Raw genomic sequence first — 22,500 nt, 5'->3', positions numbered from 1 at the left:
TCATCTTCAATACCCTCCATGAAACCAGAGCACGGGCAGCTTGGTTTCCATTCCCTCCATGTTTTTTCCAGGCCAACAGAACATCCTCTGGTACGAGTGCCTTATCCAACAGCTCATCCAGTTTGCTTTGTGCATGATAAAATTGGTTCTTGGTAGACTTGTTCTCCTGCCTCTTTTCATGTATTTGCCGCACTGAGACAAAAGAAGACCATCCCTGAGCCCTCTGCACCTGCACAAATGGAGCGACGCTTGCCGCTGGAGCCAGTGAGGAGGCACTGAAGAACAGACGGGTACATCTGGCTAGGAGGCGACCAGCCATTGGGCTCAAGAAATAAGCCTGCAGTTGCGGATGGGATACAGATGAGATGACGATATCACGGTGAGGCAGCAGCCAGTGTCACCATCATACATTTGACCTGAGACAGCAGTAAACAATATGTCATGTGCATGCAGTGAAATCAAAAATGAACTGAATTTGGCTCTGTGAAACATTCACTAAACAACAGAATGCTATAAAGAAGGTACTTCATGACAACCATCTCTTTCATTAGCGATTACCGTTCCGATTATCAATAACCAGCTCTTGGGGAATAGCATAAACGCCATACAAAGACCTTAAACGAGCAGTAGTTATTACAACTGTGACTTTTAAACACTGAAAAGGCGCCTGTCAGTTACCAGGCAAACCCGGAGGTTGTTAGCCGTGTGAACACGTAACTGACCTTGTCGCGGAAATGATCGATCGCTGCTAACCAGCGGCTTTTTCCCGCTTCCTCTCACACGTCCGGGCGTTATTTATAAAATCGTAAGTAGAAACATCTCACACAGCCATATGAGGTCACAGAAATACAGGAATTACCTCGGTTTAAGAGCTTTTAACGTAAGGGACCTCACATGCAGCTTCAGGTACCGGAATGTCGCTGGAAAATGACGTAACGCGACGTCTTTACGTCACGTGTGGACGCGTCTCCCGGTTTCGAAACAGTTAATTGTTGAAGTTGTTGAATATATATAAAAGCATAATGTTTTGATTGAGACTTTTTTGTTTTTATCATACTAAATATATACGCACAAGCACTTAAGTCATTATACCATGCAGAGTTATGAATCTATGCAAACTCCGACCATTACGCCTATAGCTGGTGAGGACTTGACTAATTTTTACAAGGCCAAGTGCAGATCATATAGTCGAGTCTTTATGAGTTCTCAAGAAAATGGTTGAATGAAGAATACGAGAATCGTTCCATTCATCTTGCTTCTGCTCACTCTGGGTTGAGTCAAACATGGTTTTTACCCCTTACCAGTCAAAGCAGAAGTCCAACCCCATTCATCCTGGACTGCTCAACTTTCCTGCCTGTTAAAAGGAAGGTTTTCATTGTGGCTGCTGCAGGATGTGCTTGCTCATGGAGAATTGTTGGGTGTAAATACATTGAAGGAGTGTGGTGCTAGACCTGCTCTACTTGTAAAATGTCATGAGATAACTTTTGGGGTGATTTGGTGCTAAACAAATAAAGTTGACTAAAAAAAAAAAAAAAAGACAAAGCAGAGAGACCCAGACAAAACTGGGTACTTTATCCAGTGCTTTGCGAGGGGTCCTGAAGCGTTCCAAGGCCAGCCGATAGGCATGGTCCCTCCAACAGGTCCTGAGTCTACCCCGAGGCCTCCTACCGCTTTGACACGCCCTGAACACATCCCTAGGGAAGCGTGTGGAAGGCATCCTGACCAGATGCCTGAACCACCTCATCGGACCCCTTTCGATGTGGAGGAGCAGCGGTTCTACTCCAAGCTCCCCCCAGATAGTGGATCTTCTCACTCAGGCACCCTCACTCATTTTGGCTGCTTGTACGCGCGATCTCATCCTTTTGGTCATTACTCAAAGCTCAGACCATAGGTGAGCATCACTGGATACGCCACACCAATCCTCACAATCCATCTTACCCTTGCTGGTGAACAAAACCCCAGGAACTTGAACTCCTCCACCTGGGGCAGGGTCAATGAAGTTCACAATCTGGATAGTGTCAGAATACATGGTTTTAAAAACACATTTTTTTTAATGAACATGACTCTTTAACACCCCAGATAAGTGAATACTACAGTATACACGTGACAGTCCTACATGGATGTGTGTGGTGCAATGCTGTAAGTCCATTCAAATCAAAATATGATTGAAAAGTTGGGGTGGAGTGATTGGGATAATTTGCACACTGAGCTGCCAAGGGAAGATTGAATACTTATGTTCAGCTTCGCGTTTTGTTTCTCTGTCATTCCATCTTCTCCTGTCCTCTCTCTCTCTCTCTCTCTCTCTCTCTCTCTCTCTCTCTCTCACACACACACACACACACACACACACACACACACACACACACACACACACACAAACACACACCACCAAAGTGCAGGTAGGGTAGCCAGTAAAACAGCCTGGTATGTGGCATCACCTTGATCACTAAACTACTGTCACTCCACGGTATGTTGTGCTGCACACAGCTTATCTCACCTGGCTTTTATTTACCCAGCATGCTGCATGTTCTTGGAATGAACAGTTAAGGGACAAAGTGACCTTAGTTCCACTTTGACTTCCGGCTACTTGACACAGGACGATCAAACATGATTCAGTGGAGACTGGAATTCATGAATTCCCATGTTAAAAAGTGCTGAAATATTTACTGTGCATGTTGAGTGGGATGTTTTTAGCCCACAAAAAAAGGAAAAACACGAAAAGTATTTATTTCTTTAACAGTTTCTTACCTCCAAAGTTAAGTTGTCCTTTTCTCTGAGCACTGCTGACGCATGTCTGATATACTGTACAAGAGAGTGTGAAAGAGAGGCAGCCTATCAGTACAGGTTGAATGTCCCTGAACAACAGAGGTTAGAAATAGAAATGTCGAACTAATATTACAAATGGAGGCTTGTCTTTGTAACTAAGATGTGCTCAGTAACCTCCACCGGTTGACCTTTCGCAGAAGCAGCTCAAATGTCACCTATGAAAAAATTAAAAAAACACATAATATGGGGTTGTTGTTTTTTTTTCATATCCCTGATCAGTTTTCTTGGCACATTTGAGCTGTTGTGAAAACATCTGTACTAAAATTAAAACCCTATCACCACATTTGAAATGTAGTATGGTTAGTTTACTTTATTTAGAAGAGGACAGTATGCACTTTAACTTTAATCACTTGCAAGAAATTAAGAGATCGGCACACCAGATTAAGAATCTGAAACTTTAATCACCTGAGACAAATTTTTGATATACAGACTATGAGTACACATAAAGATAGATAGATAGATAGATAGATAGATAGATAGATAGATAGATAGATAGATAGATAGACAGACAGCTGCCAATGGAGGTCTCTTGCAGTGGAAAGGAGTACTGGGTGGGAACTGATGCAGTGCTGGCAGGCTGGTAGAGATGACATTGGTGTGTTTTAACCTTCTCTGGTCCTTTGCTCTTTACTTCAGTCGGTTTAATCAGAAAAAAAAAATGCAAACGACAGATTAGAGATACCAAAGACACACAAGCCTACGCATTGCCTATGATAGGAGTGTGTGGATATGTGTGTGTGACCTGACTAGGGGTGACATTGTTTTTGGATAGTTCAGAAGTGTGTGTACATACCGTTTGTGTGTACGTGCATAGGGGAGTTTCGGGTATAAAAGGCTATTCAAGCACACTTGACCTGTTCTTGTGTGTGTGAATGAGAGGGCGAAACAGGGTGTGTGTACGTTCAGGGCCTGGACAATTAACTGGCAGCCAAAATTTCGGGGACAAAAAAGGATCGAGTTGTTTGGACCTCCATTGATTTGGGAGAGCAGTCCCCCTTCCCACAAGCAACCATGAGTAAAAAGGTAGGAGTCCAAGCATGATGTTCATACAAATATTATGTAGAATAAAGGAACATTTCCTGTTACTGCAGGAGATGTGAATGAGATTTTAATCTATGTCGGAATTTTTGGACAAAATCTTGATATATAACAGTTGTAATTGCACCCCATATAAGAGTACAGGTAGGTTTCTTATATTGTCGTCTGATATGACCAAACATCTACCGCCTATTTTAGCCTCTGAGAACTGGTAACCCTCAGTTCTATACCCGTCCATCCATCCATTTTCTATACCACTTATGCATTAAGGGTCAAGGGGGGGCTGGAGCCTATCCCAGCTGACATCGGGCAAGAGGCGGGGTTCACCCTGGATGGGTTTCCAGTCCATTCCAGGACCATCAGGAGCAATTAGGGGCTCAGTGTCTTGCTCAAGGACACAACCCTTCGGTTGCTAGATGGCCACTCTACCTCTGAGCCGTGCCGTCCCCCCAGTTCTATACCAGGACTGAAAAAATATACTTTATTGATCTTATCTATTTTTAGTCTTCTTATTTTCTATTCATCATTTTTTGGGGCTTTTTCACGGACCACCCTCCCTTTACATCTGCTAGGTTTTATTTTCATAAAGGTTTTTTTTATCCTTAAACAAAAGTCAAGCAATAAAATCATTCAATTAATATGTGAATGCCTCAATTTAACTATTTAGATCAACAATAACTGATAAGGTACTCCTGATAAATGTAATAATATACTAGTAATGTCAAAGCAAGGACTCAGTGTGTTCCAATGTGATGTACTGCATCGAGCGAAAATCACTTTTATTTTTATCTCTGTCTTGATTAAATGTGTGTAATTGTTTCATAGAAAAGCATTTAGATTCTTTTGAATAATTTTTGCTGGCATTTAGGACACTTACGACATGTTCGAGATGGACGGACATGTGGACAAGAAGAAGAAGAAAAAGATGAAGAAGAAAGAAAAACTGGAGGGCATGAAGAAAGAAATGGATATAGTAAGTGATTGTACAGTTAGCTGAACACTGGGAAATGTAGAGATACACTAGAGACCATAAGTAAGTACGTATCTTACCATCTGTCCAGGTCTAACCATTTACAATGTGCTCAATGATACCTTTGTCTCCCCCTACAGGACGACCATGAGATTACAATAGAAGATTTGGAAATGAGATACACCACCAGTGTTACTAAGGCGAGCCCCGACTGAGATTGTCACAAAGACAGTGAATTACGGATTTATTTTTCATTGTTTTTTCATCTGTTTTTCTGTCCTCCATCCACAGGGTTTGACCACGACCTTTGCCCGTCAGGTCCTCGAGAGAGACGGTCCTAATGAACTGAAGCCTCCCAAAGGAACTCCAGAATATGTGAAATTTGCCAGGCAGCTGGCCGGAGGACTGCAGTGCCTGATGTGGGTCGCAGCTGTCATCTGTTTCATCGCCTTTGGAATTGAACTTGCAAGAGGGAACCTCACCAGCTTTGACGATGTGAGATGTATTTCTGCTTTGTGGCACCGGGGTAAAAGGCAAAGATCAAGGATAGTTGACGTGGATAATTTTGAGGAGAAAAAAAAGAGATACTGGAGGAAAGACAAGGACAAAGAGTTGGTAACCTTTTTTTTTACTCCCTCCAGTTGTACTTGGCTATCACTCTGATTGCTGTTGTCGTGGTAACTGGTTGCTTCGGTTACTATCAAGAGTTCAAGAGCACCAACATCATTGCCAGCTTTAAGAATCTGGTTCCACAGGTAAGCTGCGCAAGACTAGAAGCTGAGTCACAACATAATGGCCTGATTCAGAATCCAGAATCATCTTTCATCATGAATTAATCCCTTAATCTTTGTGAATCTCTTAACCTTCCAAAATAGCAAGCCATGGTGATCCGTGATGGCCAGAAGAACCAGATCAATGCGTATGAGTTGGTTGTTGGTGATCTGGTGGAGATCAAAGGAGGAGACCGAGTCCCTGCAGACATTCGCATCATCACTTCTCAGGGCTGCAAGGTAGAACATGCACTGACTGTTGAGAACATTGTGGCACTGAAGCAAGAGAAACATGCTGTGTTGCAATTCTAGTCTTAGCTCAGTGTTACCTAAAGTCTGGACTTGTGTGCCAGGTGGACAACTCATCCTTAACAGGGGAATCAGAACCACAGACAAGGAGCCCTGAATGTACTCACGAGAATCCGCTGGAGACCAGGAACATCGCGTTCTTCTCCACCACCTGTCTGGAAGGTACATTTTGTCCTGATTTATACGACATTATTTTGGGATACGGTCTTTGATCCACTACTGTACTAAAAATACACTGTAACTTCAAGTTGGACCTCCTCTCCTTTCCAGGTGTAGCTACTGGTGTGATCATCAACACAGGTGACCGAACCATCATCGGCCGCATTGCCAGCTTGGCAAGTGGCGTCGGTAACGAGAAGACACCCATCGCCATCGAAATTGAACATTTTGTGGACATCATTGCTGGTCTTGCTATCTTTTTTGGGTTCACCTTCTTTGTCGTTGCCATGTTTATCGGATACGCCTTCCTGGAGGCTATGATCTTCTTCATGGCTATTGTGGTGGCTTACGTGCCAGAGGGACTGCTGGCTACAGTTACTGTGAGTTACTGCAGATGTTGATACCAAGATTTGCAATGGCACAGTCTGTATAGTTTTCAATTGCCGATAAATGTTTATGATTTGGTATATGTTAAGAAGATTTGACTGCTTCAACAAGTTTGCATTGTAGTACTAAAGGACTTGTCTCTGTTGACAGGTCTGTCTGTCTCTGACCGCTAAACGACTGGCCAGGAAGAACTGTGTTGTGAAGAACCTGGAGGCTGTGGAGACGCTAGGTTGAAAAGCCAGACATGACTCTCAAGACCCTTTGTTATATGTTTGGTTCATTTAAACTTCTAATGTGTTAAACTTTTCAAAGAGTAAGGACAGCCGTAAAATAAGATCTCATATGTTTTTGATCTGAAACATTTTTTGGCGTGTGTGTGTGTGTGTGTGTGTGTGTGTGTGTGTGTGTGTGTGTGTGTGTGTGTGTTTGAAACAATAAAACATATTATTTGGTATTATTACGTGTGTTTTAAGGCTCTACATCAGTGATCTGCTCTGATAAGACTGGCACCTTGACCCAGAACAGGATGACTGTTGCTCATCTCTGGTTTGACAACCACGTCCATGCTGCTGATACCACTGAAGACCAGTCAGGTAAACTGGTGGATAAAAACCTGTTGGGTGTCCTTCTTGCTCCACTGCCACAATTAGAAATTTTATGTGTTGGGATTAAAAGGTTTAATGGTGTTTTTTTTAACATTGTCTGCTGGTGTCCAGGTCAGAGTTTTGACCAATCATCTGAGACATGGCGTTTCTTAGCAAGAGTTGCTGCCTTGTGTAACAGAGCTATTTTCAGACCTGATCAGGAAGGAATTCCTATTCCAAAGGTACACATTTACTCTTCAACACCATCCCTGTCTTGTAACGCACTACTGTAAAAGTGGTCTGATTTTTCTTGTTGTTGCTCATCATCAGAGGCTGGTGGTTGGAGATGCATCAGAAACTGCCCTGCTTAAGTTCACCGAGCTCACCATTGGGAACATTATGGACTATCGTAATCGCTTCAAAAAGGTGGTGGAAGTGCCCTTTAATTCCACCAACAAGTTCCAGGTAAGAGCAGGAAGAGATTGATGGTGGATATGAGAGCACAGGCCCCCTCTATTAACCCTCCCCCTGTCCTCAGCTGTCTATCCATGAACTGGATGATCCTCTGGACCTTCGATACCTGCTGGTGATGAAGGGAGCTCCAGAGCGTATCCTGGAGCGATGTTCTACCATTCTGATCAAAGGACAGGAGCTGCCTCTGGATGACCAGTGGAAAGAGGCTTTCCAGACAGCCTACATGGACCTGGGAGGACTGGGAGAAAGAGTACTGGGTATCTATTTGCATGTGCTGATTAAGAGGAACTATAAAGATGGTTCTGTATACGATGAATTTAACAGTATCTATCGTGTAACACGCAATATTTCCTCATTTTATCAATCCTCTCAAACCAGGTTTCTGCCATGTCTATCTGAACGAGAAAGAGTTTCCTCGTGGCTATCAGTTTGATGGTGACGAGATGAATTTCACCACATCTGGATTGTGCTTTACTGGTCTCATCTCAATGATTGACCCTCCCAGAGCCACTGTACCCGACGCGGTGATGAAGTGTCGTACTGCTGGTATCAGGGTGTGTACACATGAAAAGTATTTTACGTAGTAGTTTTACTTCATGCAGAATTTAGAAGGAACTGTGTCGTTGTTTGGTTGATCGTTCTTGTAACTAGTTATTTTTTGGAATGTCTTGGAATTTTAGGTTGTCATGGTGACTGGGGACCATCCAATTACAGCCCGGGCCATAGCAGCCAATGTAGGTATCATCTCTGAGGGCAGTGAGACAGTGGAGGATATCGCCCAGAGGAAGCGGATACCTGTTGAACAAGTCAACAAGCGGTACTGACGTTACTGTTCATCTCTGTCACATCACATGACTACAACACCGGCGCTCATTCCACATGACCATCTCACAGTTGACCTCACAGACTCCAGAGAGACTGACGTGCACATTATGTCCATCTTTTGTAATATACGGGCACCGCAACAATAAAGCATTGTTTTCAACATCACTACCAAAAAATACAGAACCTCCTTTTTATTACAAAATAATTTGCTTTATTTAAACTGAAGAACTACTAAATGTGCACTGTATACACTTTACATACAAACAAAGGCTTCGGTAAAAAGTCATTTCCAGATCTGCCTTTGGCCTGGTGTGTAGACTGGCAATTATGATTGTGATGTCTGTGTGCAGTGATGCCCGAGCTTGTGTGATCAGCGGCGGTCAGCTGAAAGAGATGAGCGGTGACGAGTTGGATGAAGCGCTACGGAACCATCCTGAGATGGTGTTTGCGAGAACATCTCCCCAGCAGAAGCTGATTATTGTGGAGAGTTGTCAGAGACTGGTACTAAAAATACACAAGGACACACACGTACACACACACAAATCACATTATGACACACGCGCCCTCATTACCCTGCAGTCTTTCTTTTAGAAATCCCTAAAAAAAAAAAAAATCCAATATTTTGAGTGCACCCTCGTGAGAATTATTCATAAAGACGCAGCAGAAGAAGAGAGAGGTTTGCATTATTAATGTCCAGTACATGCATGTGAGAAAAGATTTCATCTTCTGTCCCTCCAGGGCTCAATTGTTGCTGTAACAGGTGATGGTGTGAACGACTCTCCTGCTCTGAAAAAGGCTGATATTGGCGTCGCCATGGGGATCGCTGGGTCAGACGCTGCCAAGAACGCAGCAGACATGATCCTGTTAGACGACAACTTTGCATCTATTGTCACTGGAGTGGAGCAAGGTGAGATCTACAGTAATGGATATGAGAATAAATTACTAATAATGACTTTGAAGTAAATGTTTTTGAAAGTATTTGTAACCTTTGACATCTGTATGAATGAACATATATGGAATACATAGATAACCGATACTGAACTCCATTAGATTCAAAATCACTGGTGGAATTCTTTAAAAGAGAACATGAGCATCTGTGTGTTTCTGTAGGTCGTTTAATTTTTGACAACCTGAAGAAGTCCATCGCTTACACACTAACTAAGAACATTCCAGAGCTGACTCCGTATCTGATCTACATCACTGTTAGTGTGCCGCTCCCTCTGGGCTGCATCACCATCCTCTTCATTGAGCTGGCTACAGACATTGTGAGTTGTTATGTGATAATCAAGAAAACAGGCTTTTTAATTTGGCGATGATTTTTTGTTGTGTTGATTGGATATCAATATTAGCTGCGCAACGACCCACCCATGTTTGCTGACCTGTCTCTCCTGTAGTTTCCGTCTGTGTCTCTGGCTTATGAGAAAGCAGAGAGTGACATTATGCACCTGAAGCCCAGAAACCCTCGTCGTGATCGTCTGGTAAATGAAGCATTGGCTGTGTACTCATACTTCCAGATAGGTGAGGCTACATTTCTGAGCTAGTTAACAAAGCATTTTGTAGAACTACATTACCACGGTCGAATGCCCTAGGAAGAGGGCACTGACCTGCTGCTTTTCTGTGTTTTAGGAGCCATCCAGTCTTTTGCAGGTTTTACTGACTATTTTACTGCGATGGCGCAGGAGGGCTGGTATCCACTCTTGTGTGTAGGTCTACGCTCTTACTGGGAGAACGTTCACCTCCAAGACTTGCAGGACAGTTATGGACAAGAGTGGGTTCGTATGGATTTTTCTTAAATCGACAGGAATACATCTAGTTGTGCAGTTAAGGGAACCGATTAACCCATACATCATGTCATATTCTCTGCCACACAGACCTTCAGTCAGAGGTTGTACCAGGAGTATACGTGCTACACTGTGTTTTTTGTCAGTATAGAGATCTGTCAGATCTCAGACGTGCTGATCAGGAAGACTCGACGTCTCTCTGCGTTCCAGCAAGGCTTCTTCAGGTCGGTAAATGTCCATCTCTGCAATGATCCCTCAGGATAGTAAAGGAACACGCCAACTTTTAAGGAAATAGCCCCATTTGTCATTTTTTTCCAGAGCCAGACAAAAAGCTAAATAAGCTTCGCTGCTCTGTGTGTGTGTGTGCGTGTGTGTGTGTGTGTGTGTGTGTGTGTATATGTACATGAGGGAGCTTAGACTGACTGACTGCTATGTAGCTTAGCCCGATGAATTGAAGTAGGTGGGAGGTGTTAGCAAACCTCTGTCAAAAGTCAGCAAATAGATCATCTTCATCCTCTCTGAAAAAGTAAGCCAAGATGAGTTGCAGCAGCCGCTCCTCATCAAATCAAAAACATCAAAACATCACAAACAAATGTTTTGTTCTGTCGGCCAAAGTTCCTCGAGTGTGAAATCACTGAAAGTATGTCCTATTCTCAAATTATCATGTGGCGTCATTTTTAATCATTATTTAATAAAGAATACCATACCTGATCCTAGTATGTTAATGCAGACAAAGACCGTTGTGGAGAAGGGCAATAAGACTTTGGATGGAGGTATGCTAACACTTCCCATTCACTACTAGTCACTGTGCTAAGCTAAATAGCGATCTCTTCAAGCTGTCTAATCCATGCACAGGAGAAGGATATCTATCTCTTGTCACTTGTCTCTTGTCCTCCAATATGTTGGCATGTTCCTTTTACATCTGCAGGACTAGATTCCATCCATCCATTTTCTAGCGCTTTTCCCTAAAGTGCTAACTTCCATTTGTAATTCCTTTGTAAAATTAACAACTGTAGTCATTAAAATGAGGGCATCTAAATTTGTGTGCAGGAACCGTGTGCTGGTTTCTGCCATAGTCTTCCAGCTCTGCTTGGGTAATTTGCTTTGCTACTGTCCTGGGATGCCCAATATCTTCAACTTCATGCCTATCAGGTGAAGTCACACAGAGCTTCAGTTCGCCAGTCACCATCCAAACTCATGGATCCTCCAATCAAAGGGAATCCACGAGTACAAGAGTTTTTTTAAGTTGATGCCTAAAAGCTTTGGTCTAATGTGAGTTTTCTCTGCAGGGTCCAGTGGTGGTTTGTTCCTCTTCCGTACGGTATTCTCATCTTCGTTTATGACGAAATCAGGAAACTAGGAGTCAGAAGACATCCAGGAAGTAAGCAAAGACTGTCGGACCAGTAAATCCCCGCCATCATCATCTCACCATCTATTCAGCTGTCTTTAATAATGAGTATAATCTGTTCTCTCTTAGGCTGGTGGGATCAGGAACTGTATTACTGAGACCAGAAACCCATCAATCATCACTCACAGAATGCTGCGATGCCTGAGTGACTTTACCTGATTCCTCATCCATCTCTCTCCTTTGTGATCTATGCATTTATAGATTAACCCGTCTATTAATATAAACTAAATTCTACGTTTCTGTTTGCCAAAATCAATTCACAGACAAATAGTAATCTTGAAGTCCTTCGTGTATCATTCACAGGTAGGTTGTGGATTCACTGCCTTTATACTAAAAAAGATTTTTATACTAATGAAGTCAATCAACCCAAGCAACATTTCATGCACTATATATTTGTACGCGTGTGTACTCTTCTGCAGTTTACAGTATATCTTAATGCAACAATGGTTAACAGGTGCTTGGACACTTTGTTAGCCAGAAAAGTATCTGTTAAATCTTGTAGATGAAAATTTCAACTATTTAAATAGGGTTGTTGTTTTTTTTGTGATTCGCTCAGTTTGTATCTCAGAACATCTAAGAGTATTCAGTGTTTGAAATAAAACCTGTCAGCTCATACTATTTAGACAAGCACCACATTGTCACCTTGAATTTAATCAAATGATGATTACAAAAGTACGTCAGAAGTAAATTATGTCTCAGAAAGCAAATCTGTGCTTCTCAAGTGAGGATGATTCTCATGAAATGATGGAAAGGTGACACAGTTGCGACTTGAAACTTTTTATAATATAATCTTAATATAATAATCCAACTTTTCAAATAACTTTAACGCACTGCTCCGATAGTGGTTCATTGGTGTGAAACGGAATCGTGCACGTTAGGCTGTTAACTAGGCTGCGTCAGACTCTGAAAGTGACAGAAAGTGAGTAAACTTGCGGAGTTTTTCTTCTTTTTACTTCAGATGATTCCTGATCAAGTTATTTTGAGAACACCAGGCTCACACATGAAAACACTTGAAGCAGGGAATTCATGAGTATTTGGTCTTGAAAATAGTAATGACAGCCATTATGTGGCAGATTTGTATTACAGTGCTTCTGACATCTAAACGAAATGTGTGGATTTTTTTTTTTTTTTTTACAACAAAATTGATCAATCAAACCAATTTTGATGCCAAAAAATAAAGTGTTAATGATGCTTCTCCTCACGTTGTCATTCCAAATACAGTCTGCTCTTCATGGTTTGTTACATGTTTGTCATATGTATTTTATTAGGTGAAAACATCAAAACTGAAAATGAGCGGTGAAGGTCCATGGCAATGCTCATTCCTCCTGCTGGTCAGCTTTCTTTTCTCTTCTTTCCTCTCTCATGTTCATCCCTAATTTGCTCCCTTCCTCTCTCTCCGCCTCTGTTCCTCACTCCACCTTCCAGATGGCGATCTTGCCATCGCGCCTCGCAGAACCGCTCAATACGTAGCGATCCTCAGCAGAGCAGAGTGTTTGGATGCTGTCAGTGTGAGCCTGTAGCTCTTTTGCTACTGTATGAGTCTCTGGGTCAACAATCACCACCTGACTTCTCATCTGCCCGTCACTGTGACCGCTGATGTCACTTCTACCTCGACAGCCCACCCAGATCTGAAGAGAGGAAAGAGCACAGGTAGTAAGGATGTTTAAAGTTTGCAGTTTGGAGGATGCGCATTTTAGCTGTAATATTTCCAGGGAGTAATTTTTTTTGCAGTGCATTTTTGTTAATGCAAGTAATTTTGCTACACCTTAAAAAAAAAAACACGAGACTGTATATTTTAAAAAAAAATAGATACATTCAAGTAAATACATGAATATATAATTTTGCTTCTGGATGAAAATCATGGCTCACCTGGTCCTTGACTCGAATAATACAGGTGATTCCTGTGCTGCCTGTCAGGGAGATTTTCTTGAAACAAGAATTATGGCTGTTCATGTGCCACACACACAGCTCGCCTGAGTCTGCACACCCTGTCCATAACTGACCACGCTGGGACAAACATCCACAAACAAACACACAAATATATCCCGTTAGTTGGTCTGAACATGCTGCTTGAGCAGAACCCGCAGAAGTCGTGAAACCTCAACCTGAAGATAAAGACTCTTTTTCTCAGTGATATGCCACTAGCAGTGTTTAGCTGGGAATTGTTGAATTTCTGCTTAGCTTGGAAAAGGGTTACATTCACTGACAGACGAACGTCAGTTGCTGATGACATGAAGAGGATTTCTCCTTAAATCACCTCTGGGATGACAAGAAAGCTGCTGAACCTGCTGGGCATGCTCCGTAGGTCATCGGGAATCACCACCCTTCTTTGTGGTGTCCCGCCCTTTCTCAGCTCCACTATACCGTCATCACAACCTGCAAAAACACACCAAGTCACAGTGATGCACCACTTGTTAGCCAAATGACTGTATAAATAATGTGTAGATGGGACAGAGGCTTGTTGTTACGTGTTGTTTGTTAGTGCACCTTTGTGAGGGAGCCTTATTTATACTGACAAGTGCATGTAACCAGAAAAGTACACTTACAGCACCACAGGGCACCATCATGGATCTGTATGGAAGAGAGTCGCTCACAGCTGAGGTGGAACTGTCGCTTCACTTTCAGACTGCAAGAGTCCCACTGCAGGATGGTCCCATCACAGCTGCAAGAGTATGTTTGCTGACTTGGGGGTGGGGGGTGGGGGGAGGGGGTGGGAGAGAGAGAGTCAGATTCAAACGCAGCGACTGTGCTGCCATATGCTAACTGAGCTGAAGACAGACATGTCCCTACGTGTTATGTTGATCTCCCGTGTCCACTGTGAGTCCAGTAACTTCCTGTCTGTGCTCTGTCAGCTGTTTGTTGCAGGACATGCTGTGAGTATCAATGATGTAGATCACTGAGTCCTGGGAACCGATCCAGACCTGCTCCTGGACCAATCCCAGCATGCAGTTCTGCAGGGAGAAACAACAGGGACAATAATTCAGACTATTAGTATGTCTGTAAATACTATATATTATCTGTATTGTTTCATCATTGATAGGATACAATCATCTTACATGCAGTAAATTGCGATTCATATCTGCATTCAGATTGTAAAAATAATGATAGAAATTGCAAAGCAACAAGATTTAGCTTTGAATAAAGAATGGAAATCGCTAGCACAAAAAGGGATGGGCTGGGTGGGGGTGTGTTTAGCTCTGCATCTCCTGTTTGCAGTTTTTGTGCTGACATACACAAACAGGCTACAGCCTTACATTTTAATTGACAGGTAAGAGTTCTATTAGTCGTCTCATCGAGACAGCAGCTTTGCAAATGGGTATGGGTTATTTTTGCCCAAACTCAAATCTCAAACTATTCATGTTCAAATAAAACTGCATTAAAATTCACTGGCGCACGTCAAGCTTAAAGCATAAAACATCAACCTACTTTAATAGAACCGTCTCGGTGATGGATCTTGGAAAATATGTATTTATGATATGGAGCGCAGCTTGACTGCTCTCACCAGCTGTGACGTTCCGGCTTGGATGGAGTCCTGCAGCATGGACCAGGTAGCCGCATCGAATACAACCACTTTACCCCCGCTAAGAGCCACCCACAGCTTTGGGTTCATCTCACTTTTCGAGGCATTGCATGTCAACTGACCTGAAGAAACACAGGGACAGTGAAGTCAGTGTTTTAGTGGGTTGTTTATAGTGTTAAAGTTGCTATGAAGCACAAGCCATTTGTACTTTGTAGCTGATTTGCTTACGGCGTGCATCAATACAAAATAACTTTACAATCATCAGTCAATAAAAAAGCTCACCGACTAACAGGAGAGTTCCCAAAAAAATGGAGCTAATTGCTAAAGAAAACCTAATAAATCCAGTCACAATGAGCCTGTAGTTCATGATTCAGCTTGCTCAGCTCAATTTTTTTGAAAAACATGGTATTATGAAACCAACCGCCCCAAACCATCTATCCTAATTCATGTTGTTTTGTGGTTTGGCATGCGTTGTCATTCTTTTTCACAGTTTGATAGCAACATGCTAATTCCTCTTGAGTGAAAATGGCTTGTTTCCAGGAAGAAACTCAGTAAATATCCACGTACTTGTCCTCTCTCTGACCCAAAGGCCCATTTGGGTTTACCGAACAACACTTGACAGTAGGTCTTGTGACTTTACATGACAGCTAACTGTAGTCACTTCGTAATTTCCACAGAGATAAAATAGAAACTGTCACATGATAATGACAGTAATTGAGTTTATGACCACTGAGTGTACCGAGCACATAATCCTATTATCACTAAACAGAGGCTTCTTTTATTGCTTGAGTTGTAAACAGCCTTGACAATCAGATGAACAGAGAGGAACACTGTGTCAGATAGTAATGTTGTGCGGATTGTGTGTCAGTTTAAAGAAGCAGAAAGGTTGTGTGTCAAATAACCTTCATAACACATATATAATACTCTGTATGTTAACAAAACAAAATTCAATATGTCTCAGCATATAAAAATCACATCTTGCGCAAAGTGGTACCTGGTGTGTATAGCAGCACATGTACAGTCTGAGGCTCGGCCAGGTCCAGTGACGGGTTGATCTTGTGTTTTAGGGTCTCCAAGGTGGTTTTAGGCACCATCATGGGCACTGGTAAGGAACAAACGCAATGAATTAATGATGAAGGGGGGAAAAGCAGCAAGGAAATCAGAGACAAAGAGAAGGTTATGATGGCAGTGAGTTCTGGAATCAACATGTAGGTGTCAACAAGCAAAATAAGGAAGCAAGTGCTTGTTGTTCTTTAATTTGTTTATTTTCTGTATAAGCTGTTAGTTTTTTTGCAGCCACATGTACCAGTTAATAGATTTGCTCCCAACCGAACATGCAGCTGCACATGGTGTTCTTAACAAGAGGAAGGGCACAAACCAAACAGTCCTAAGTGATACTGTGATATTCTTGAAAGTTGTTTGCCTCAGTCGCTCCAAAATCTTTGTGCATGTTTTCAAAGTGTTACTGACAAGAACAGGGCTGCAGTCTGAGCCACTTTGTTTCCCATGACAGAGCTCTAAGAACACAAGAATGTTTTCAACGCACACATAAAAACACAGCTACTTGGACCAGGAAATTGATTCACTCACTATGTTTAATAAAAAAAAGTGCATTTACCACAATCTGCTTCTACTTTTAGTTGGGCACACATTTAATTCTGTTCCCTTGTTTCAGTGTAATTTGTTCAAACTACCCATCTTGTGGCACGAACAGAGAAGCCGGACAGTCGAGGGGTGAGCTCTGACCTTCATGTTTGATTTTGTCAAAGTAGGCCAGCTTTGACGCAGCGCAGATGGACCTCTGGGTCTGTAGGCAGCCCATGACAGTATCCATTAACAAGACATTGGTCAGGGCCTGGGTCATGTACTGAGGGTCCTAAACGAAAACAAATCAACTCAATGATATTTCAATACAACAGAGCCGAAATGTTTCAGTATCTGTGGTATAGGTGTGTCTTACTTTATGTTGGTCGGCCATCTTTCGTCCAGCCCACATCTCTTTGATCACAAGGTTCCAGGGTTCAGTTTCTGTTTTCAGGTTGGCCTCAAACACTTCGAGCCTGCCAGAGGTCCGAATACGGAGGGAAGGAATCCGAACCAGCAGGAAAGGAGCTGATGCAACCTTCACCTCCTGCGCAGAGGAAGATGAGGGTTAGTCAACAGGATTCAAAGAATGAAGACAAGATTTTACCCAGCAACACCTTCTACCTGTATATCTCTGAACATTGTGATTTCCAGGAAGCCCGGCTGTCCTTCTGTAAGCAAAAACAGACGTTTCTGCGTCATGGCCATTTTACCAACACCGTGAGAGGTCTTGACACAAGATGACAACTTGTAGACACACTCGCAATTGTCAAGGTGATCAATGATCTCAGACGGAAGGTTGACATCTTGAGCTTCAACCTCAGTTTCTTTCCAGAAGGTATAGAAAGCTTTAAAGAGTTCAGGGTCCACATGATTTGACTGGCCTGCAACATAAACACATAAAAGGCAAAGAAACACACAGTTAAAAGGAGTTCAAATAAAAGCTATATAAAACACACACACACACACACACACACATTTTCCATATTACATCATGACTATTTTTTATTGTTTATCTTGCACTTCTTGAGTCATTTGGTTTTGATGTCCTGTCTGCTTTGGTGTCTAACCATGCATGATTGCTGGTCACGTCAAATAAAAAACAAAGATGGGAAAAGTATGTATAAATAAGCAATTACTCTTAAGTGGCTTCAAAGAATTTGTGTGAAGTAGAGAATCAGTCATACCATGACATCTTTTTCTCATGTCTCTGTTGCTCTCAACTTCCCAACGAGTCTGTTTTCCTTTGACTTGCTCATTAAATGTACTCAGTATAACTGGGATTTCCTCTAAGGATCATTAAAATGACTGATCTTATATCATCAGTACACTTTTTTCATCCCAGACTTGTTTGTTTCTTAGATTTGAATCATTGCCTGGGAGATATCTCCCCTCCAATGAGAGTTAAAAGCTGTAGTGCATCAACCGACCAAATCCATCGCAGGGCCAACACATGTAGACAGACAACCATTTACACTCACAGCCAATTTAGAGTCTTAATAGCTTCATCCCTTTTGCATGTCTTTGGACTGTGGGAGGAAGCTGGAGTACCAGAGAGAACCCACACAGGAACAGGGAGAACATGGAGACTCACAGAAAGATCCTGTGATGGAGCCGGGGCTCGAATCCAGAATCTACTTGTTGTGAGGTGACAGTGCTGACCACTGCACCACCGTGCAGCCAATTTCACAGTATGTGGAGTTCATATCTGTGGTGATGTTCCCACACTGGTGGGTGGATGGAAACTGCAAGACTTACACCAGCTGACCCAACTACTTCCAGTGAGCTGTCTGCTAACTTGAATGCAGTTGAATAATTTGGCTCTTTCAGATCTGCTGCATGTTATCATATGAAGTAGATGCAACCCTAATGACATGAGTCATTTCACAGAAGTTGACGCTCCAAACACATATCCACTGTCTCACAGCCACAAAAACAGAACAGGCTGCTTTCAAATAGGCCCAGTTGCTTGTAATGACTGTAACTACCAGCAGATTGAGGCAGACATTCTTCACTACACCTTTAATGCTGAAATAGCATTTGTGAGTTATTTGATTAGTCATTTTTTTATTACCCCAAACAATGAACTTGATTCATTCTAAAAAGACCCAACCATTTTTTTATGTCTATATTAAAGGCAGAGTAAACACATCTTCTAAAATGTGCCTGCGTGTGTAAGCAAAAAAAAAAAAGAGCATGCAGCACAGACTGTACGTTCCGCTTGTTTCATCGAAGGAGGGTAACAGATCGTCAGGCAGCTGCTTGACTGTCATGCCAGTAATTTACACTGTGATAGAGTCAATAGTTTTCATGTGACGCTGATGGAGAAAATAACTACTGTGTTGCCACTGTTGTGTTGTGTTTGTTGTGTCAGTTAAGATCCTGTCTCGTCCAGTTCTACAGACAGGCTGCAAAACAAGCTCTTTCACGATGACTATGGAACTTGAATTATCATCACAGGTGCTGCTGATTTGAACAGTTATATATGTTTGAGTAAAAGCTATTGAATCAGATTGAATAAAAATATCAAACATCTAAATCACATCCCACTTCCCTTCTTAACTTACCTTCCGTAAGAGCATCAAATAAACGGTGTATGGTTGCTACATCTTTCACTATTCCACATTCTTGAATACAACGCACAAAATCTTCCTGCTGCAGATTTTGTTGAGGAAGTTTAAACTTCTTAACATGGTCATCAGGCTGCACCAACGGCTTCTCATTCTCTGTCTTCACCTGTGAGTAGAGAGCCATCAAGTTATCACATCTGATGCTATCCTTCAATAATCTTTACCTCACCAAGTGAGCACAATGACCTTGAGGATGAGTCTTTTGAGCTCAGGTCGTCTGTTGGCTTGCTGTCTCTCATCTCGGTGCAGTGAGTCCACAAGCCATGTGACCAGCTCTGTAGGGAAGATGGCGGTGTCGGTCTTATAGAGGGTCTGGAAATCACTCAGAGCATCCAGGCGCCGAAAACACAATGAATTGATGAAACCACGCAGGTAGTAGAATCTATAGAGAAAAGTGTTTTATTCAAGTGTTCAAGTTTGGAGCAAGATTGACAAACCACACATGTTTTTATGTGGAACATTGGATTTGGGTGGTGGAATGTGTGGAGGAATTTAAACCGCAAGAAAGATCATATTCATGTGTGTTATTTATAAATATTAGACAACTATACGTGTATATAGCGACTTAATACAAGACTGAGAACAGCACAACACCTGGCCAGCAGAGTCGAGTTCTCATTTTGGACAGAGGCGATGGCCTTTCCAAACAGCTGTATCAGTTCACTGTAATAACCTTGGACAGAATGGAAGGACAGACAGACTGGGAAGGGTGGGAGCTTAAACACCTTTATATTCCTGGGAGGTGTTCTTAGAGCTGGGAGACAGAGAAGGGGGAAAGGGAGATAAAGAGGGAGAGTTTTACAGAGCTTCTAACATTTCTCAGCCACTCTGTTGACATTTTTTCAGTGTTTATCAGTTTATGAAGCCCATAATCAGTTCGCTCTGCTAAGCTGGTATATTCCTCTCTGGTCTCACCAGTGTCAGGCATGATGATCCTGGTCAGCAGGGTGTTTCTTTGGAAAATGATGGTTTGATCATCTCCGAGGTTTGGTAGGCTCATCACCGGTCTCTTAATCAGACTTTTCTCAGTAATGGAGCTCCTTCTTCGGGCTTGAATCTCTTGCATAGTGGGTCTGCGTGGGACTTCAACCATAGCCTTCATCCTAGTAGACAAAAGATAGATTACAGTAGTATTGCTCAAGTACATGCAAAACAAAGCCTTTAGATCTGATAAAAGCAAAAAACAAACATTTGGTGCAGGAGCTCAGTTATGAGGGAATGGTAGTAGTATGATTAATATTTCAAACATTTATTTGGTGCCTGTTTGCAGGAGTTACATGGATACAATAAAGACAGATTCAAATGTAAATCACAACGCTCCTGTACAATACATCTAATTTCAGGAGTAGACTTTGCTGAAATCAGATAAACTGGATGGCTTAAATTTACAGTAGTTTATTATCTTTGGAATAATTACATTCAATTTGTGGGGAGAAAAAATTTAAAGGTTTACATTTTAATGTGTGTTGTCTTATTAATGAAAGCAATAAAAGTATGAATGTTCCTCCAGGAGTTACGAAAAGCATTGTGGAGCTCCTCAAGGTTCAATTTTAGGTCCTACACTTTTCTACTTCTTCATGTTACTGATGATCATGGGCCAATTAATTTTAGACTCACTTATTATTACTGCCTCTGGTGTTTCCTCATGACAGATAGTATTTTTCAAATTGACATGATGTCTTGCACCTAGAGCTGACTCTTTGGATGTGCCTGCCTGTTTTTGCTTTTCATCATTATTTAGGATGGACATCTTACTTCTGCATCTCAGAACGAGTGCTGAGTTCCATGCGAGTGAAATTGTCCATCTTCCTGCTGAGGCGGTCCTTGAGAAAGGAATGGAAGATGTGTGTCTCCAACACCTAGAACATCATCACATTAATTTCATTGAGAGCCAAGATCAACACTTGATGTCAACATGTTAAAATGTTACAACCAGCATTGCTGAATGTAAATTCATAATTCATGGAAGTCAGAAACTAGTAGGAAGTACTATTGAATTGCAAACCCCAAAATGGTTGTAACCCATTTAATGGAATAAAAAAAACAAACAAACAGGATTACCTTCATGTAAAACATTTTCTCAGCTGGTTCTCTGGTTTTCAGGAACTCTTCACTGTTAAAAACTCTGTGTTCATAGTTCAGATGACAGCTAACATCCCTGCAGAGTGCAGGCACACATACATTTATATGAATTATTGACAAAATGTATTTTTAGGAAAACAGTTTCATCAAAATGTATTAGGAAAAAAGCTTGAAACCTGAATATGTTGACAATAAGTTCCAGCATGATCCTCTGGATGTCGTGGTTGAGGTTGTGTTGCCATGCTCTTTTCTGTGCTCGCTGATCGTTGATGTCAGTGCAGCTCGCATGGTGGCACTGATCTAAGTCAAAGTGCATCTGCAGAGACTGACACCTGCAAAAACTCTGATACTGTATGATCGAACAGTGGCAAATGTCAAGTTTATCATCAGTCAAATGACACATCTCACATGTAAACAGTACGTCCACCAGGGTTTCTGAGGTCAGTGGATGCTAAGAGTACTTAATGGTATTGCATTCACATTAGTACCTCTGTGTGAAGCAGTCCGCAGCAGACGGGGGGATCTCTGGTAGGTCTACTGTCTCGGAGCAAGAAGAAGAGACTCTGCCATTATCAATGTTGATCAAGATCAGATCGTCTGTTTCCTGAAGGGAGGAATATTTAAAAGAATATCTCAGTTGAATCCATTTATATTCTACCGTGGGAAAAAGTTAATTAAAACTAAATCAATAGCAATTAGTTAAAACTACTTTAAAAAGCAGTCACAAAAATGTAGCAGACGAGTGAGTATTCTGTTAGATGGAGGATGACACCATAGATGAACAGTTGTCAAATTCCCCTAATCCAATTTGAAACATGAACCTGAATCTGGAAGAGAAACTGTGTGTCTCTCTGGAGGAACTGACTTCTTTCCTCTCACATCTCAACCTTACAAAAACTGATTTATCAGAAATTCAGTTGATCATCCACAAAAATATACAGAATTTGTAAACCACGGTTACCACAAATTCACACTTCCTCTTTTTCTTTCAGATTTGGATCATTGAAAAGTAACAGTCCTCACAGCGGCAACTTCTTCAAAATGGCAAAGATGGCAGCCCATGAGGAAGGCGGTGGGAGCCATGAGGAAGTCCAGCATGCCTCTAGCCAGGACTGGGACGTAAGGCTGCTGCCATGACAAAGGCTGGAAGAAA

At 42.0% G+C, this 22,500-nt stretch overlaps 3 protein-coding genes across 6 annotated transcripts in view; 1 reads left to right on the top strand and 2 right to left on the bottom strand.

Annotated features, from left to right (window-relative positions):
- tbrg4 (transforming growth factor beta regulator 4) overlaps window positions 1-977 on the bottom strand; it is a 9,609-nt gene extending 8,632 nt beyond the window's left edge. Inside the window, exons 1-2 of one of the 4 annotated variants that reach the window (XM_086217215.1) lie at window positions 860-977; window positions 1-416 (exon numbers count right to left, since the gene is read on the bottom strand). The exon at window positions 1-416 is cut by the window's left edge and continues 77 nt beyond it. In XM_086217215.1, the coding sequence (XP_086073341.1) occupies window positions 1-319 (319 nt within the window). In that variant the 5' untranslated portion in view covers window positions 320-416; window positions 860-977. The other 3 variants (XM_086217218.1, XM_086217216.1, XM_086217217.1) reach the window with 3 other exon arrangements.
- A 3,764-nt stretch (window positions 978-4,741) lies between these two features.
- On the top strand, window positions 4,742-12,717 carry LOC147253398 (potassium-transporting ATPase alpha chain 1). Its single transcript, XM_086218573.1, has 23 exons — window positions 4,742-4,837; window positions 4,975-5,034; window positions 5,126-5,329; window positions 5,476-5,589; window positions 5,710-5,844; window positions 5,958-6,075; window positions 6,184-6,452; window positions 6,610-6,688; window positions 6,933-7,052; window positions 7,176-7,285; window positions 7,374-7,508; window positions 7,582-7,774; window positions 7,896-8,071; window positions 8,198-8,334; window positions 8,693-8,843; window positions 9,081-9,249; window positions 9,453-9,607; window positions 9,737-9,860; window positions 9,969-10,114; window positions 10,214-10,347; window positions 11,174-11,275; window positions 11,413-11,504; window positions 11,601-12,717. The coding sequence occupies exons 1-23, from the start codon at window positions 4,745-4,747 to the stop codon at window positions 11,627-11,629; spliced, it is 3,045 nt and encodes a 1,014-aa protein (XP_086074699.1). The 5' UTR covers window positions 4,742-4,744; the 3' UTR covers window positions 11,630-12,717.
- Window positions 12,214-22,500, bottom strand: part of LOC147253397 (DENN domain-containing protein 3-like) — a 16,091-nt gene continuing 5,804 nt past the window's right edge. Inside the window, exons 11-29 of the mRNA XM_086218572.1 lie at window positions 22,371-22,490; window positions 21,836-21,951; window positions 21,524-21,679; window positions 21,327-21,423; window positions 21,021-21,124; window positions 20,181-20,368; window positions 19,860-20,019; window positions 19,452-19,647; window positions 19,203-19,371; window positions 17,260-17,519; window positions 17,012-17,182; window positions 16,798-16,927; window positions 16,046-16,153; window positions 15,034-15,173; window positions 14,322-14,482; window positions 14,078-14,214; window positions 13,789-13,907; window positions 13,401-13,538; window positions 12,214-13,159 (exon numbers count right to left, since the gene is read on the bottom strand). Of these exons, the coding sequence (XP_086074698.1) occupies window positions 12,941-13,159; window positions 13,401-13,538; window positions 13,789-13,907; window positions 14,078-14,214; window positions 14,322-14,482; window positions 15,034-15,173; window positions 16,046-16,153; window positions 16,798-16,927; window positions 17,012-17,182; window positions 17,260-17,519; window positions 19,203-19,371; window positions 19,452-19,647; window positions 19,860-20,019; window positions 20,181-20,368; window positions 21,021-21,124; window positions 21,327-21,423; window positions 21,524-21,679; window positions 21,836-21,951; window positions 22,371-22,490 (2,889 nt within the window). The 3' untranslated portion in view covers window positions 12,214-12,940. The remainder of the gene's footprint in view (window positions 13,160-13,400; window positions 13,539-13,788; window positions 13,908-14,077; window positions 14,215-14,321; window positions 14,483-15,033; window positions 15,174-16,045; window positions 16,154-16,797; window positions 16,928-17,011; window positions 17,183-17,259; window positions 17,520-19,202; window positions 19,372-19,451; window positions 19,648-19,859; window positions 20,020-20,180; window positions 20,369-21,020; window positions 21,125-21,326; window positions 21,424-21,523; window positions 21,680-21,835; window positions 21,952-22,370; window positions 22,491-22,500) is intronic.

The sequence above is a fragment of the Aulostomus chinensis genome, chromosome 11 (assembly GCF_037954235.1).
Source record: "Aulostomus chinensis isolate RoL2024-O1b breed Wild chromosome 11, RoL_Achi_v1.0, whole genome shotgun sequence".
Classification (NCBI taxonomy): domain Eukaryota; kingdom Metazoa; phylum Chordata; class Actinopteri; order Syngnathiformes; family Aulostomidae; genus Aulostomus; species Aulostomus chinensis.
Note: the sequence above shows the minus strand (reverse complement) of the source record. Positions and strands in the feature narration are given on the sequence as shown.

Excerpts from the sequence above, each read along its gene's own strand:
- LOC147253398 (XM_086218573.1), top strand. The coding sequence starts at position 4,745 with ATGTTCGAGATGGACGGACATGTGGACAAGAAGAAGAAGAAAAAGATG. Across the intron at positions 7,509-7,581 it reads ATTCCACCAACAAGTTCCAG|CTGTCTATCCATGAACTGGA; the intron begins GTAAGAGCAGGA and ends CCCTGTCCTCAG. Across the intron at positions 10,115-10,213 it reads ACAGTTATGGACAAGAGTGG|ACCTTCAGTCAGAGGTTGTA; the intron begins GTTCGTATGGAT and ends TCTGCCACACAG.